Source organism: Salvelinus namaycush, chromosome 22, assembly GCF_016432855.1.
Source record: "Salvelinus namaycush isolate Seneca chromosome 22, SaNama_1.0, whole genome shotgun sequence".
Lineage (NCBI taxonomy): Eukaryota > Metazoa > Chordata > Actinopteri > Salmoniformes > Salmonidae > Salvelinus > Salvelinus namaycush.
This window is the reverse complement of record NC_052328.1, coordinates 10784198-10800671: the sequence shown is the minus strand read 5'-3', so window position 1 is coordinate 10800671 and position 16474 is coordinate 10784198. Positions and strand designations below refer to the sequence as shown.

Here is a 16474-nt window from a genome sequence, read left to right as displayed (position 1 = left end):
TGGTCTATCCACTAGAAACTAATGAACACCAGTGTAAAGATTAAGAAAATATGATTAATAAACTTTTTTTATTATTCAAGTACAAGTTACCATAGATTGTCATAGATTACCCGTTAATTGCCTAAATTGCTGAACATTCCGGTAACTTGGTAAATTACCGGTGGTTTTGCAACCCTAATCTAGCTACAGTACATCTAGCTACATCTATCTTGACATAGACGGATGTTTTGCTCAGTGGTAAAGGGTACAGAAGTAGCCTAGGTCATTCATAAGATGTTCGCCTGCAGGGTAAAGCATACTGTATTTCAGCGCAAGCTTTTACTCAAATCCCAAAAGCCTCTCAGGTTCTTGTCTCTGCTCCAGCCGATGAAATCATGATCAGTGTTTAAAGCTTTTAGCTAACAGCCCTGCAAAAAAAAGTGTGATGGCTGCGCACTTAAAAGATGTCTCATAAAGTTTGCTTAATTTTTCAAATGTGTTATTAGTTTCACTGCATCAGGGAAATGTCTGTGTACACTATCCCTAATTCAGTGAAAATCATTTTTAAAATCTAAAAACGAAGTGAGCTTTATGTGACATCTTTCTGAGTGCGAACCCATCACAGTTTTCTGCTTATCTGAATTGACATGTTTTACGCACCAACCAAACATCTGGAAGGGCGTGATGGTCCCCCTTTGATTAGCTAAAAGCGCTGCGAAACACCCAGGAGTTTGGCCTCTCTCTCACAGCTCTCGACTCCCCCTCCATTCTACCACTCCACACAGGATGCCATCATCTCAGTCAAGAGTTCAACATTGAATTTAGAGCCCTTTGGAATCCCCATCAGAAATGAGTGGTGAGCAAAATGCAGAGATTGAACCAATCGGTGTTTCATTATTTATTTCCTCGCAGAGAGTGTCGTTGAGGCAAAGTCATTGAGAAAAGTTGATTCAGGGAATTAGAACAGTGTTCAGCTCTTTACTTGTATGTTCTTTACCATCATGTGAAGATACGAGACTTTGAAAGCCGCCAAGCTGTAGATTAGAATCTAGAGACCTTTTCACACTACTGAGCCAAACTGACCCGAGACAAACTGAACTAAGCTGGCCGGGGTACACATCCATCCACCATACTTGCTGAACCATGCTGAAAAGGAACATTTGAAAGAAGATGTCCAAGCCAGCACAGTTGGGTTCGGATCAGCACGATAGTGTGAAAAGGGGAAAGGTTTTTAAAATATTAGTGTCGTCATGTCTATGGGATTCAGAGCTATGGTACTGAAAGAATTCAAAGAAACACAACAGCAAGAGACAAGTAAGATGAGTAATTTGAGGGTATTGGAGAAAAAAGCCACAGGGAACTATATTTCATGTCGCTGAATAAATATTTCCTGCACATCCTCTGTTCAGAGGCGCTGTCAAGGATTATTCTCTGGCACATCAGAGTGCACTCAGCAACTAATCATTTTTACTGTGGAAGATTTAAGTGCCTTCTCTTGCCTGTCACTTATAATTTGAATGTCAACTGTCAAACACCCATGGCATAGTATTGTTCCTAAGTCGGATTTGAAAAGTCGTGTTTTTTGGGGGAAACCGCGGCTGGTTTTTTTCAGCTCAACACAGAACGCTGCTCAATGAAATAGTGGAGCAAAGCAGTCAATTGTCTGAGGTGCCACATGGAAATGTGGATTTTACGGAAATTATTATGCATTAGTAATTAAAAATACATTTGGCTTTGTGCTGAGAAATACAGTATTTCTATGGAGATAGCGGTTTTTGCCTCGCAATACTTTATAATCTGCTGTCATTGTCATGTATGTTTTCTATTTATAACCAGGGATGTGCCATTCAAATAGAAATCTTCCTTACAAAGGAGACATGCTCCAAATGCCAATCACCAAAGCATGTAACGACCACAGCTCTAAGTCGTTGTAACAGCACTATTTTAAGTTTCACAATTCTAAGTGTTTCTTGAATTGAGTAGTTCTTGTGTGGTTACACGCACACGCACGCACGCACGCACACACGCACACACACACGCACACACGCACACACACACGCACACACACGGAAACTCATGCAGTAGATCTGTCTTCTTCTCTCCTCCAGCGAGGTCGTCCTCTCCAACATCAACCACAGCCTGTCTGGCATCTGGGAGTGCCAGGTGACCAGTTCCCGTGGCAACAGGTCCAGACAGATGGAGATCCTTGTGTTGGAGACGTCAGCACCCTACTGCTCAGCAGACAGGGTCAACAGCAACAAGGGGGACTTCAGGTGGGTGCTCTAACCAGACCAAAAACAAAGACTAAACGAAGACTGAATGACAAGGTCAAAGGTCAACTACAGTGCAACAAGGTAGCCTAAAACATGCCTGACCTCATGTTGGCATTCAAGAAGTCAGTGTTTTGAGAATGTGCAATGTGAAAGCCCAATGGCTCGCTAAACTCAGCTCTGCTCAAGTAGGAAGCGACTGTAGAATATTAGATAACAAAGAAAGTAAACAGTCAAATGAAAAAAAAATCCATGGAATGTAAGTACTGTTTAGCTAGCAGTTATCCCCACGCATTAGGAATCCATGTGTTTCATATCAATCACCAAAATGCTAATAAATCTGTACCCCAGCTTTATACTGTAGCTTTCTATAAAACATTCCAATTAGTCTCTGACTGGCATTTTCCCATCCAGCTAAAGCCTTATGAGTTGAAAAGCTAACAGGCTCTCCACGAGACCTGGGTTCAAATACTTTGAGCATCTGCTTCAGTCTGCCTGGAGTGCCAGATGGGAGGGGTTTACCATTTTGGAACTGTTCAACTGGTTCCATTGCGTCAGGCAATCTCAATCAAGCACATTAATGATGGCAAATAATATTTGAACCCAGGTCTGCTTTCCACCTCTCCCTTTGTCTCTGTCCCTGTCCCTGTCCATCTGGAAGTCTTGAGAAGTTGTCTGCTTTTCTCCCTTCAGTCTTGTTTCCATGTATGCTCCATTGTTGTCATGAACTGCTCCTGTACTTTTACAACCCACTTCCAGTGAAGCGAGCAGAGAGGCTTTGTTTCTGCTAAGCAGTGGTGTAATGGGCTGGAAAATGAGACCCTTTTTTTATCGGGGGGGGGATTAGTGCCATAGATTACGAAGTAGCCGGTGCCATGATGACAGGGGGAGAAAGCAGGACAGGTTCCTCTGAACATAACAACAGATGTATCCTTAGTCTTTCCTCAATTTACTCCCTTTGTTTTCACGTTATGAAAAATTACCAAAATGACATTGTTGAAATGAAACAAGCTTGTTTTCATTGGTGTTTTTGAGGGTATTTTCAGGGAGATATAGACTACAGTAAGATGTACTGTATATGTAATATCCAGTTCCATTATGTTTGTTTACATGTCATGCAGATCAACAATCAACAATAAATGATACCTTAGTAATGCGACATAACAACAAGGCAACGTGTCACATCTATGTAGTGTAGTCAGGAAATCAAGGCTTATTGTTGATCACGGTGACAAAGACATTGCTACCATATCTTGTGACAGGTGGCCAAAGACCCTGGCAGGGATACTGGCCTTCCTGCCCTGTGCTCCATCCACATTTGGCTATGCCCCCCACCCTTCTGGTGCCGCTTCACACCACCGCACTCAGAGGGAGAAGAAGGCCTGGCGACGCTGTGACCGGGCAGGCCGGTGGGCAGAGGATGACTATACCCAGTGCCCATATGCCAGCGAGGTGACTCGCATACTGCATGAGCTCACCCAGGTAGGAAATTTTTCTCACTAGCAGAGACAACGCGAGACAAGGGGGTCTAAAACGGAATAATCTGAATCATTAACTATTTTTATTTGAGGTAATATCTGGCTTGATTAAGACCCATAGGAAGACATACAAACTGTTATTTTATAACACATATGAAATGCATCTGTGTAAATCCAAGTGATCTAGCCTCTTCTAACCCAATCACTGTTCTATTACCAGATGACCATCAACACCAGCAATGCCCAGCCGTTAGCCCAGCAGTTGGTAGCCTTCACCAGCAGGGCGGGGGACTTCAGCGATGTGATGGATGTCATCTTTGTCACACACCTGGTGGAGAGGCTGACTCGCCTGGTGGACCAGCGTAGAGAAGTACGTATGATAGCAGGACTTAGCCGCTGTTCACACACACACACGCGCGCACGCACACACACACACACACACACACACAGAAAAATGCACACACACACACAGCATTTACCCTCAGCCTCCATGCAGCAGTAATTGTTTTGCTAAATCAACAGTTCTCCGCATATTGTAAGAGGAATTGCAAATTTGACTAATCACTACACTATATCTGCATAAAGCAGTCAAAACAGTACAAAAAGAGGGCTTGCAATTTCAACCAATCTCCACACATTTAACGCATAATATAGTTCAATCAAGTCACACGTCAACAAACTTTGTCCCTCATCAATGCATTTTCCGGAGAAATTGGACAAAAGCATTGCATATTGCCATGCACAATGTCAGAATTCCTCTGGCAAAATCAAGCATTTTTGCCCCGCAAATGTCAGAAAATAATCCCTGGGAAGTTCTGGAGAGACTGAATAAAGAACCCCAAACTGTTTTCTTTGGACGAGCCGTTTATAGTCCAATGAAAGGCACATATGATGTCTCTTTTTGCCCCGGTAGCTGGCTAGTCTACTTGACTCCAGCTCCATAAATGCTAGACTTTGGGTGCTAATTTCCCTGAGATGTCATCAGTGAGGCAATTTGGTAACATGCAATTTGAGGGGAAACTATACATATTGTTAGCTGCTATTCCTGACCTGGTATTATTTAAGCCTGTGAGATGTGAGTGCTTTTCAGTGTTTTGAAAGCAGGGATTTGCCAAATTCTGAGGAGTGATTTGCAAGAATAGACCTGAAACTGTTCAGATGACAGCTTAAATCAGGGGTGTCAAACTCATTCCATGGAGGGCCTAGTGTCTGCTGGTTTTTTCCTTTCAGGTGAGGGCAGTTCCTTACTAATTAGTGACCTTAATTCATCAATCAAGTAAAAGGAGTGTAAACCCGCAGACACTCGGCCCTGCGTGGAATGAGTTTGACACATGTGGCTTAAATGGAGGGATCCGCAGGTTAACGGAACTCGATTTGAGAAACCGTACATTACGCTAAATGTGCTCACACTCTAGGAATAAAGGAGTCTTAGCCTGCCACCGTCCACGCTATACTAGCCTTCAAAATTAATTTGAAAAAGCTGAGCGTTTTCGTTCATCCTTTTTTTCTTGCTTATGACAATCATGCACCTGAGAGCTAAATTGATGAAGAGGTAATTCAGCTATCCCCCTAATCTATTCAAAATGTATTTCCTTTATACCAGGGGTCTTCAATCTTTTATTGCCCGGGGACCCCTGGTGAGGCAAACCGGAGACCGAGGGATCCTCATCATATGTTAGCCCCCCCAAAAAAAATCTATGTTAGCCCCCCAAAAATGTAACATCTTGTCTTATCATCAGGTGATGTAAAGAACATTTTAAAATGAATAGATTTCATAGATTTTGGTAGTCTATTCTGTTGTTCCTAGCGATATTCATTAAAAAAATGACAAAAAATGCACTTTTTCAACATTATTATTTGATATACAGTACCAGTCAAAAGTTTGGACACACCTACTCATTCAAGTGTTTTTCTTTATTCTGACTATTTTCTACATTGTAGAATAATAGTGGAGACATTAAAACTATGAAATGACACATTTGGAATCAAGTAGTAACCAAAAAAGTGTTAAACAAATCAAAATATATTTAATATTTGAGATTCGTCAAATAGTCACCCTTTGCCTTGGTGACAGCTTTGCACACTCTTAGTATTCTCTCAACCAGCTTCACCTGGAATGATTTTCCAACAGTCTTGAAGGAGTTCCCACATATGCTGAGCACTTGTTGGCTGCTTTTCCTTCACTCTGCAGTCCAACTCATCCAGAACCATCTCAATTGCGTTGAGGTCGGGTGATTGTGGAGGCCAGGTCATCTGATGAAGCACTCCATCACTCTCCTTCTTGGTCAAATAGCCCTTACACAGCCTGGAGGTGTGTTGGGTCATTGTCCTGTTGAAAAACAAATGATAGTCCCACTAAGTGCAAACCAAATGGGATGGCATATTGCTGTGGTAGCCTTGCTGGTTGAGTGTGCCTTGAATTCTAAATAAATCCCTGACAGTGTCACCAGCAAAGAACCCCCACACCATCACACCTCCTCCTCCATGCTTCACAGTGGGAACCACACATGCAGAGACCATCTGTTCACCTACTCTGCGTCTCATGAGTTCCGCCACAGGAAAGGAGGACCCAGAGTTACCTGTGCTGCAGAGGATAAGTTCATTAGAGGTTCCAGCCTCAGAAATCGGCAAATAACTGCCCCTCAGAATGCAGCCCAAACAAATGCTTCACAGAGTTCAAGTAATAGACAAACCTCAACATCTTCTGTTCAGAGGAGACCGCGTGAATTAGGCCTTCATGGTCAAATTGCTGCAAAGAAACCACTACTAAAGGACACCAATAATAAGATGAAACTTGATTGGGCCAAGAAACATGAGCAATGGACATTAGACTGGTGGAAATCTGTCCTCTGATCTGATGAATCCAAATTTGAGATTTTTGGTTCCAACCGCCGTGTCTTTGTGAGTGCTAGTTTCATCATAGCGCTTGATGGTTTTTGCGACTGCACTTGAAGAAACTTTAAAAGTTCTTGAAATGTTCCGCACTGACTGACCTTCATGTCTTTAAGTAATGATGGACTGTCATTTCTCTTTGCTTATTTGAGCTGTTCTTGCCATAATATGGACTTGGTCTTTTACCAAATAGGGCTATCTTCTGTATACCAACCCTACCTTGTCACATCACAACTGATTGGCTCAAACCCATTAAGAAGGAAAGATATTTCAGAAATACAATTTTAACCATGCGCATCTGTTAATTGAAATGCATTCCATTTGATTACTTCAAGAAGCTGGTTGAGATAATGCCAAGAGTGTGCAAAGCTGTCATCAAGGCAAAGGGTGGCTACTTTGAAGAATCTCAAATCTCAAATATATTTTGATTTGTTTAACACTTTTTTGGTTACTACATGATTCCATATGTGTTATTTCATAGTTTTGATATCTTCATTATTATTCTACGATGTAGAAAATAGTAAAAAAGAAAAGAAAAAAAAACCTGGAATGAGTAGGTGTGTCCAAACGTTTGACTGGTATTGTACATTTTCGCGGACCCCCTGCAGTAATTCTGCGGACTCCCGGTTGAATACCCCTGCTTTATACGACTGAAGGCAACTATAGGGTCTGCACACAAATGAGGTCAGAGTAGTGTAGTGGAATTACATTTTTATGTGAGAAGATCATTATTTGGAGCTCTCCTCAACACGGGGTCCTACTAGAAAACCTAACAATACTTGGATGCCCAGATACACCTTGATTACTGCCAACCCAATCTCTCCACAGAACAGTTAGAATAAAGAAACTGTGAATTTGATGTAAATAGTTCACCTGTCATCACAACTAAGTGATTATGCCCCATTGGAGCCGCTAATCGAAAGACAATCTTTATATAATGAATACAGTCACCATCACCACCCTCATCATTTCATTTCCTCAATCCCGTAGCTAGGGGACTATATCTCTGACATAGCCAGTAACATGATGCTGGTGGAGGAACACATCCTGTGGATGGCTCAGAACGAGGCCAGGGCATGTACACGCATTGTCCAGTGTGTGGAGCGCATCGCCGACCTGGCTCTCACCATAGACACGCAGGTCATATCAAAGGTAGGTAAACAAACATCAAATGCACACAAACGTCTATAAACTAACTGGTCACTCTTTAACCCCTTAAAAGGATAACTTATAAAGTGTTACTAAGGTTGGTTTTGAAATAAAAGCTTAAGGGAGCTCAAAAAGTATTGGGACAGGGACTTTTTTGTTGTTGCTGCTGTTTTGGCTCTGTACTCCAGCACTTTGGATTTGAAATCATACAATTACTGTGAGTTTAAAGTGCAGACCCCATTTTAGGGGACCAAAAGAGAAATTCACTGATATGTGTATTAAAAGTAGTAATAAGTTAAGTAGTTGGTCCCATATTCACGGCACAGAATGACTACATCAAGCGTGTGTCTCTACACATGGGTTGGATGCATTTGCTTTGGTTATGTTTCAGATCATTTTGTGCCCAATAGAAATGAATGATAAATATTGTTGTGATGACAGACGCTGGGAGATGAAAAGCAAGTGCAGGGAGTTCATATTTAATAAATAACGGACATGAAATAAAACACGGACAGCGTCTGGACAAGGGGAATAAAACAACATTAGTGCAGACACGGGGAAGAAACTGAGGAAATGACAGATATAGGGGAGGCGATCAATATGGTAATAGAGTCCAGGTGAGTCCCATGATGCGCTGATGCGTGCAACGATGGTGACAAGTGTGCGTAATGATGGGCCGCCGCCGCCTGGCGCCAGAGAGCACTAGAGAGGGGGAGCGGGAGCAGGCGTGACAAATGTATTGTGTCATTATGGAGTCACTTTTATTGTAAATAAGAATATAATATATTTCTAAACACTTCTACATTAATGTGGATGCCACCATGATCATGGATAATCCTGCGTGAATTGTGAATAATAATAAGTGAAAAAGTTACAGACACACAAATATCATACCCCAAGACATGCTAGCCACTCACCATTAAAACAACTGGGAAGGTTAGCATTTTTTGGGGGGGGGGTATGATATTTGTGAGTCTGTAACTTTCTCACTCAAGAATCATTTCTAAACGGTTCACCCAATATTAATGAAAATACCCTCAAATTAAAGCTTACCGCCTGCACGTTAACCTCATAGTCATTGTTTCATTTCAAATCCAAAGTGCGGTATCATTTTATATCCAAAGTCAGCTCAAAATAAAATATTTTGGAACTCACTGTAGTTCAGGCCTGGGCAGAGGCCGGCCCGGAAATAAATGTCAAAATAAATGTCCCACAAGTGGTGGGAGTTAAATCATTACACAAAGGCGAGAATTCATTGGGCTTTTAATTTCAATAACATCGCAAATTCTTCATGTGATCTGAGCATGATTCCGCGGGACGTATTGAATCAGGTTGCGGGCCGCATACGTCCCGCGGAATCATGCTCAGATCACATGAAGAATTTGCGATGTTATTGAAATTAAAAGCCCAATGAATTCTCGCCTTTGTGTAATGATTTAACTCCCACCACTTGTGGGACATTTATTTTGAAGACACGTATAAATAACAACTGCACGAGGACAGACAGTGACTGACAGGCTGACAGACACGTCACAGTTACAAATAGTAGCTAGCTAGAAATTAGTTTTTCAAAGTTAAGGAAAGTTGACAATGAATGTAGGTTGTTCCAGCAAGAGTGGACATCGAAATATTTATGTATTGAGGTATCAGGGAAAGCTGTGTGCTTAGCGTGCAAAGAGAGCATCGCTGTCTTGAAAGACTGCAACTTGTCCCGACACTTCCAGACGAAGCATGCAGAGAAATATAGGAATATGTCTTCTGAGCAGAGGGCAATGCATCGAAAGAGTTGCTTTCTCAGTTGCAAAAGCAGCAAGGTCTTTTCACAAAACTGCATTCAGCAAACGATGGAATTGCGAGAGCTAGCTATGTACTGTCCCACAAAATTGCTAAACATACCAAGCCATTCGCTGAGGGCGAATTCATGAAAGAATGTTTAATTGACTCTACACCAATACTTTGCCCCAGACAAGAAAGAGCTGTTTGGAAATGTTTCCCTGTCAAGACGAACAGTGACATGGCGTGTTGAGGGCATCGCAGAGAATATGGAACAACAGTTGAAAGACAAGGTAAAGGATTTTACCTATTTCTCCGTGTACCTGGATGAGAGCAGTGATGCACGTGACACGGCGCAATTGTTGATGTTCTTACGAGGCATAACCCCAGACTATAAAATTACAGAGGAGCTTGCTTCAGTGCAGTCAATGAAGAGCACAACCACAGGGAAATATTTATTGGAGGAGGTTAATAAGTGTGTGGCAAAACTGGGACTGAGTTTTGAAAAGTTATCCAGTGTGACCACTGATGGGTGCCCAAACTTGACAAGAAAAAATGTTGGCCTTTTGAAAAGGATACAAGATCAAATAGCTGAGCTGAACCCAGATCAGATTTTTTTTCCCTGCATGCATTATTCATCAGGAGATACTCTGTAAATGTGTTCTGAAAATTAGCCATGTTGTGGATACAGTCACTAAAGTGGTAAACTTCATAAGAGCTACATCTTTAAACCTCAGGCAGTTTGTCTCACTGTGGGAAGAGACAGAGTCGTGTCATGCAGATCTCCCATACCACAAAGACGTGAGATGTCTGAATTTGGGGAAGGTGCTTAAAAGGGTGTTGGACCGGAAATCGGAGATTGCTGAGTTGAATGGTTGGCTGATTTTGCCTTCACCGTGGACATCATGGCCCTCATGAATGAAATTAATTCCAAACTACAAGGGAAGGGCCTTTTTGCACATCAGATGAACAGCCTTGTCAAAGTCTTCAAGGGAAAATGACTCCTCTTGACCCGCCAAGTAGAAGCCAACAATCTCACCCACCTTCCAACACTACTAGTCTGTTCCCTATCAGATGACCAGCAGGAGAAGTATACATCGCTGCTGCGTGCTTTGAACGGTGAGTTTTATCGTTGTTTTGAGGATTTCAAAGTGTTGGAAAATGACATGCTTTTGGTTTCCTCTCCATTCACCTTCAATGTGGATAACGCTCCCACTGACCTGCAACTTGAGCTTATCGATCTTCAGTATGATGCAGTGATTGGAGAACTATTCAAAACAATGTCACTGACGAGGTTCTATGCATCTCTCGATGAAAAAAACTTTCCAAAGATTAGGAGTCATGCTCAGAAAATGTTTGTAGGGTTTGGATCAACCTATTTATGTGAACAGACATTTTCAGTGATGAAATATATCAAGTCAAGGCACAGATCATCTCTTACTGACTCTCACCTCTCAGCAATCCTGCACATAGCGACATCAGAAACTATACCTGGCTTCACTGCTCTAGTCAATGTCCATCAGAGACTTCACTCCTCACACTGATTGAGTAGTTTAAATGTAATGTTGAGCTCTCTCTCGTTCTTGTGTTTTTGTGCATACCAATTAACAAGAGTTCTGTCCGTGGTGCTGAATGCACAGTGTACTTTTCCCTCCGTGTAGTTCATAGCAAGTTTAATAATGAAAATACCTACCGAAAGGAGGACATGGATGTGGTTTATTTCTGTGCATGTTAAAAAAAGTAAAATAAGTAGCACATGATTTACAGTAGATATATCTGTCAACACAGTCATACACATGATGTACAGTTGAAGTCAGAAGTTTACATACACCTTAGCCAAATACATTTAAACTCAGTTTTTCACAATTCCTGACATTTAATCCTAGTAAAAACTCCCTGTCTTAGGTCAGTTAGGATCACCACTTTATTTTAAGAATGTGAAATGTCAGAATAATAGTAGAGAGAATTATTAATTTCAGCTTTTATTTCTTTCATCACATTCCCAGTGGGTCAGAAGTTGACATACACTCAATTAGTATTTGGTAGCATTGCTTTTAAATTGTTTAACTTGGGTCAAACGTTTAGTATAGCCTTCCACAAGCTTCCCATCATAAGTTGGGTGAATTTTGGCCCATTCCTCTTGACAGAGCTGGTGCAACTGAGTCGCATTTGTAGGCCTTCTTGCTCTCCCACGCTTTTTCAGTTCTGCCCACACATTTTCTATAGGATTGAGGTCAGGGCTTTGTGATGGCCACTCCAATACCTTGACTTTGTTGTCCTTAAGCAATTTTTCCACAACTTTTGAAGTATGCTTGGGGTCATTGTCCATTTGGAAGATCCATTTGTGACCAAGCTTTAACTTCTTGACTGATGTCTTGAGATGTTGCTTCAATATATCCACATAATTTTCTCCCTCATGATGCAATCTATTTTGTGAAGTGCACAAGTACATCCTGCAGCAAAGCACCCCCACAACATGATGCTGCCACACCCGTGCTTCACGGTTGGGATGGTGTTCTTTGTCTTGCAAGCCTCCCCCTTTTTCCTCCAAGCATAACGATGGTCATTATAGCTAAACAGTTATATTTTTGTTTCATCAGACCAGAGGACATTTCTCCAAAAGCATGATCTTTGTCTCCATGTGCAGTTGCAATCCGTAGTCTAGCTTTTTAATGTTGGTTTTGGAGCAGTGGCTTCTTCCTTGCTGAGCGGCCTTTCAGGTTATGTCGATATAGGACTTGTTTTACTGTGGATATAGATACTGTTGTACCTGTTTCCTCCAGCATCTTCACAGGTCCTTGCTGTTGTTCTGGGATTGATTTGCACTTTTCGACACCAAAGTACGATTATCTCTAGGAGATAGAACACGTCTCCTTCCTGAGTGGTATGACAGCTGCGTGGTCCCATGATGTTACACTTGCGTACTATTGTTTGTACAGATTAACGTGGTACCTTCAGGCGTTTGGAAATTGGTCCCAAGGATGAACCAGACTTGTGGAGTTCTAAAAAAAACATTCTGAGGTCTTGGCTGATTTCTTTTGATTTTCCAATGATGTCAAGCAAAGAGGCACTGAGTTTGAAGGTAGACCTTGAAATACATCCACATGTACACCTCCAATTGACTCAAATGATGTCAATAAGCCTATCAGAAGCTTCTAAAGCCATGACATCATTTTCTGGAATTTTTTAATTTTCTAAGTGAAATAATCTGTCTGTAAACAATTGTTGGAAAAATGACTTGTGTCATGCACAAAGTAGATGTCCTAATCGACTTGCCAAAACGATAGTTAGTTCACAAGAAATTTGTGGAGTGGTTGAAAGACTAGTTTTAATGACTCCAACCTAAGTGTATGTAAACTTCCGACTTCAACTGTATAATTCTGGCCTGCGATGGCAAAAATATATTCTAATGTGGCCCTCCATGGAAAACAATTGCCCAGGCCTGCTGTAGTTCATCCTCCTTTTAGCCTCGCAGCTCAGCATGATCAGCAAATTAGTTTTGTTTTTCATCAACATCTATTTATCGATTCAGTGCAGAATGACACTTCAGAATGACACTTCAAAGGATCAGCCATTTATGTTCAGACCAGGAAGATAAACTCACTTACTCCCATTCTCCCTATCGCTCTGACTCCATCCAGGTGTCCCCAAACATAGCCATGGAGGCCTTTCTGATCAGGCCGTCTAACTTCCGGGGTCTTTCGTGTATGGCAGTACAGAGAGCCCCCCTGCCACCCTTCTCTGGTCAGAGGAACCAGGATGCCATCGGGGACACGCTGCTCAACTTCAAATGTCACACGGTCAACGGCGGCGGCTCCCCCGCCAGCCAACTCAGCAAGGTACAGTACATAGAAATAGAATGACTTGAAAATAAAGCACACATTGAAGGATGAACTTCCTGCTTTTACTCCATGGTTAATGGGTACAACATACATTCAATATGGCTGCCGGTCCTCCTGTTACAGAACGTTGACTTGAATGAGAATCTCTCTTCTAGGAATGACATTTCTATGATACCATAAGTGTTCATCAGAGATTGGACATTTAATTCTGTCCTAAAATTCTCTCTGTCTATTTTTTATTTATTTAGATAATGCAGCTTGTTATGGTCAAGATTCAAATGCACCCACTTTGGTGTAAGAATAATAGGGCAGTGCTCCTGCCTGGCAGACTGTTGTTGTCTATTACTCTCCATAAATTGACATCCTGTTTTGGTGCAGTGGCATGCTGTAGATCAGCCTGTGATAGGTTGCACTGTAAAGGGGGAAGGGTCAGGATTGGTGGAGTAGTTCTGGAGTCAGTGTATGTAGGCCACTCTCCTGTGATGGATACTGTGGCCTTGTGTCCCTGTCACACTAAATCACTGTTACTCCATCATACCTCCTGCTGGCCCGTCCCAAATGACAGATGCCACGTCAGCTACACTTTACAGTCTACATATGCAGACAGGGAAAAACACTCCTCTGGCATTGAAGTGGCATTGTTTTGCAATATTTCAGTAGGTCGTTATACACATCAGCTACTGTGTGCATGTGCGCGTGCTTGTGCTGGTGTGTGTGCATGTTTACTTTCGTGTCTGTGTGTTTCAGCATGTTTGTTGACTGTGTCCTCTTATGATTAGCTAATACTATCTACTGTGCTCAGCTATTATTTAGCTTGGTTGCAGTGCCCAGTGCAGCAATTCAGCGATCTCAGATGGGACTAGCCATGGGGGAGAAAAGCAAGGCATTCCTTTGATGACTAAGCTGTTCCTTTGTGATGACCAGTGACAGAGGTCGATGAGCATGACTAGGCTTATCGAAGTGAGACAATTCCAAACCAAACCTGTGTGGCTTGATAGACAGGGAGCGATTGTCATTGAGAAAGTGAGCTCTCAATGGGAATGTGACATTGTGAGCGGCACTCAGAGCAGCAGTGGGCCACTTAGGGTTGGGATGGAAATGCCGCCAGCCTTCTCTCTCTCTCAGCCCTATCTCTCTCTCTCTCAGCCCTATCTCTCTCTCTCTCATTGGCCTTGTCCTTGCTCTCCTCTGCTCTCCTCTGGGAGTACAACCCTACGACGTGACACTGCATATGCAAAGGCCCCTCCTATTACTACCGATCTCACACTCCCTCGCAGGCCCTTTCTCACTGCACTGTAACAGGCGCCCTGGCAGCCCCTCACATCCACTGTTTAGAGGGTGCTTTTCCAGCCCAGTAATCAGCCTCAATTGCCATTTTTCATGTAGGCATCTGTTAGGATTGTTTTGTGCATAGGAATGCCATTTACGGGATTAGAATTAGAATCCTGGAGAAATCGGTTTACTGTTATTGGTTTTACTGTTATACACTTGTGGATAACAATGACAGTCACACCAGCAATAACTGCAATATGCTTTTGCTACACGACAATATTTAGCTATTGCTACATGACAATTGTCTGTGGCTCTCACCAAATGAGTGCTGGACAGCTAGCTATCCTGATGTAGTGAACAGTTATGTTGGGATTCCCACGCTTTGAATTCCAATATGGTGGGTACTGGCACATGTCCCTAGGCAAGGCTTCTACCATTGGGGGGGCTATTCAACTTCTGCCTGTAGTGCCTCCCGGTGGCTGGAGGTGTAGGTGCAGGGCTGCCGCAGGGCTCAGTGGTTCCCTTTGTCCTTGTTTCACCCACAGACAGAAAGAAACGAAAGATGCAAAGCGGAAGCCTGACTCCACCGCTCGTCACTTTGACTGTGAAGACGGCGTGTGGATTTAGAGAGCGAATCCATTCAGGCCACACACACTCACTCACATACACGCACACACGCATATGCACACACGCACACACAAACACACGTACACAAACACACACACTAATCTTCCACTCACACTCTCACTAGAACTGACTCAGACATGCAGCATCCCTCAGGAGGAGAGGCTACTTCCACAAATATCACCGCTCCCGTCTCTTCTTTCCCCAGGATAGAACACTGCATGTTTGGGGGAATTTCTCACCTCCTCTCTGTGCTGTTGTTCCTTCAGTGTATTCTGTGCGACTGATGATCTTTACCAGTGTTCACACTGCTGGCATTTAAGCCGTAGTGCTGTTTTAGCCCCCACTCGCAGAGTATCTGATCTCTATCTCTCTGGCTGTGTCTCATGCCTGGTTGTGCTGTGCTAGGTTAAACTGAGCTACTGCACAGAACATATGGTCACGCTGTGCCCACACACAGCCAAACGGGTGGCATTGCGCACATACACACACCCACACACAAACGCTTACATGTGCAACCACGATCACATGCATGTACACACACACACACACACACACACACACACACACACACACACACACACACACACACACACACACACACACACACACACACACACACACACACACACACACACACACACATACACTAGATGCCAGACCTCAGCCACCAGCTCCATTCAACACATATGTTTTTAAATGTCTGGCTGGTAGCTAATTGGATGGGATAACAGTGAAATATAAGGAATCTGGTTTGTGGATTTCCTCAAAAGAATTTCACTGAACGACCACACACTCTCCCTCAACAGTGCCAAGCTGCACAGTCACTTCAAACAAAATGTATAATAACAGAATATCAGGGGCATCATAGAGTCTGCCAGTAAACTGCTGTATTATTTAGTTTAATTTAACACATTTTGCATGCCTATTAATAAAGATTAGTTCTAGAGAGGAGAAGCATTCTCATGGGTGTGAAATACAGCTAATGATGCCTTTGATAAGATCACCTGAGTTTAACTCTACCCTACGTCGTTCATATTATCACCTACTTATCATCCAAGCAGATTCTCTTTCAGTACCATCTGGTAAACTATTAATCTCATCTGATATAATTGCCCAGAGCATTTTTCATATATTTTTTTTTTTTACGTCGTCTTAAGTTAAGCCAAAAGATTTTTAAGTTCAAAGTCTGACA

General features: G+C 42.5%; 1 protein-coding gene across 1 annotated transcript; it reads left to right on the top strand.

The window, feature by feature from the left end:
* The first annotated feature begins 273 nt into the window (after nt 1–273).
* Nucleotides 274–15566, top strand: LOC120017392 (adhesion G protein-coupled receptor A3-like). The gene is made up of 8 exons (XM_038960142.1): nt 274–288; nt 765–835; nt 2088–2252; nt 3512–3731; nt 3948–4097; nt 7610–7771; nt 13183–13380; nt 15549–15566. Exons 1-8 carry the CDS (start codon nt 274–276, stop codon nt 15564–15566), a joined length of 999 nt encoding a protein of 332 aa, XP_038816070.1.
* Nucleotides 15567–16474: the final 908 nt, after the last annotated feature.

Coding starts and splice junctions, on each gene's coding strand:
- LOC120017392 (XM_038960142.1), top strand. Junction 2,253..3,511: donor AGCAACAAGGGGGACTTCAG/GTGGGTGCTCTA, acceptor ATCTTGTGACAG/GTGGCCAAAGACCCTGGCAG. Junction 4,098..7,609: donor TGGTGGACCAGCGTAGAGAA/GTACGTATGATA, acceptor TCAATCCCGTAG/CTAGGGGACTATATCTCTGA.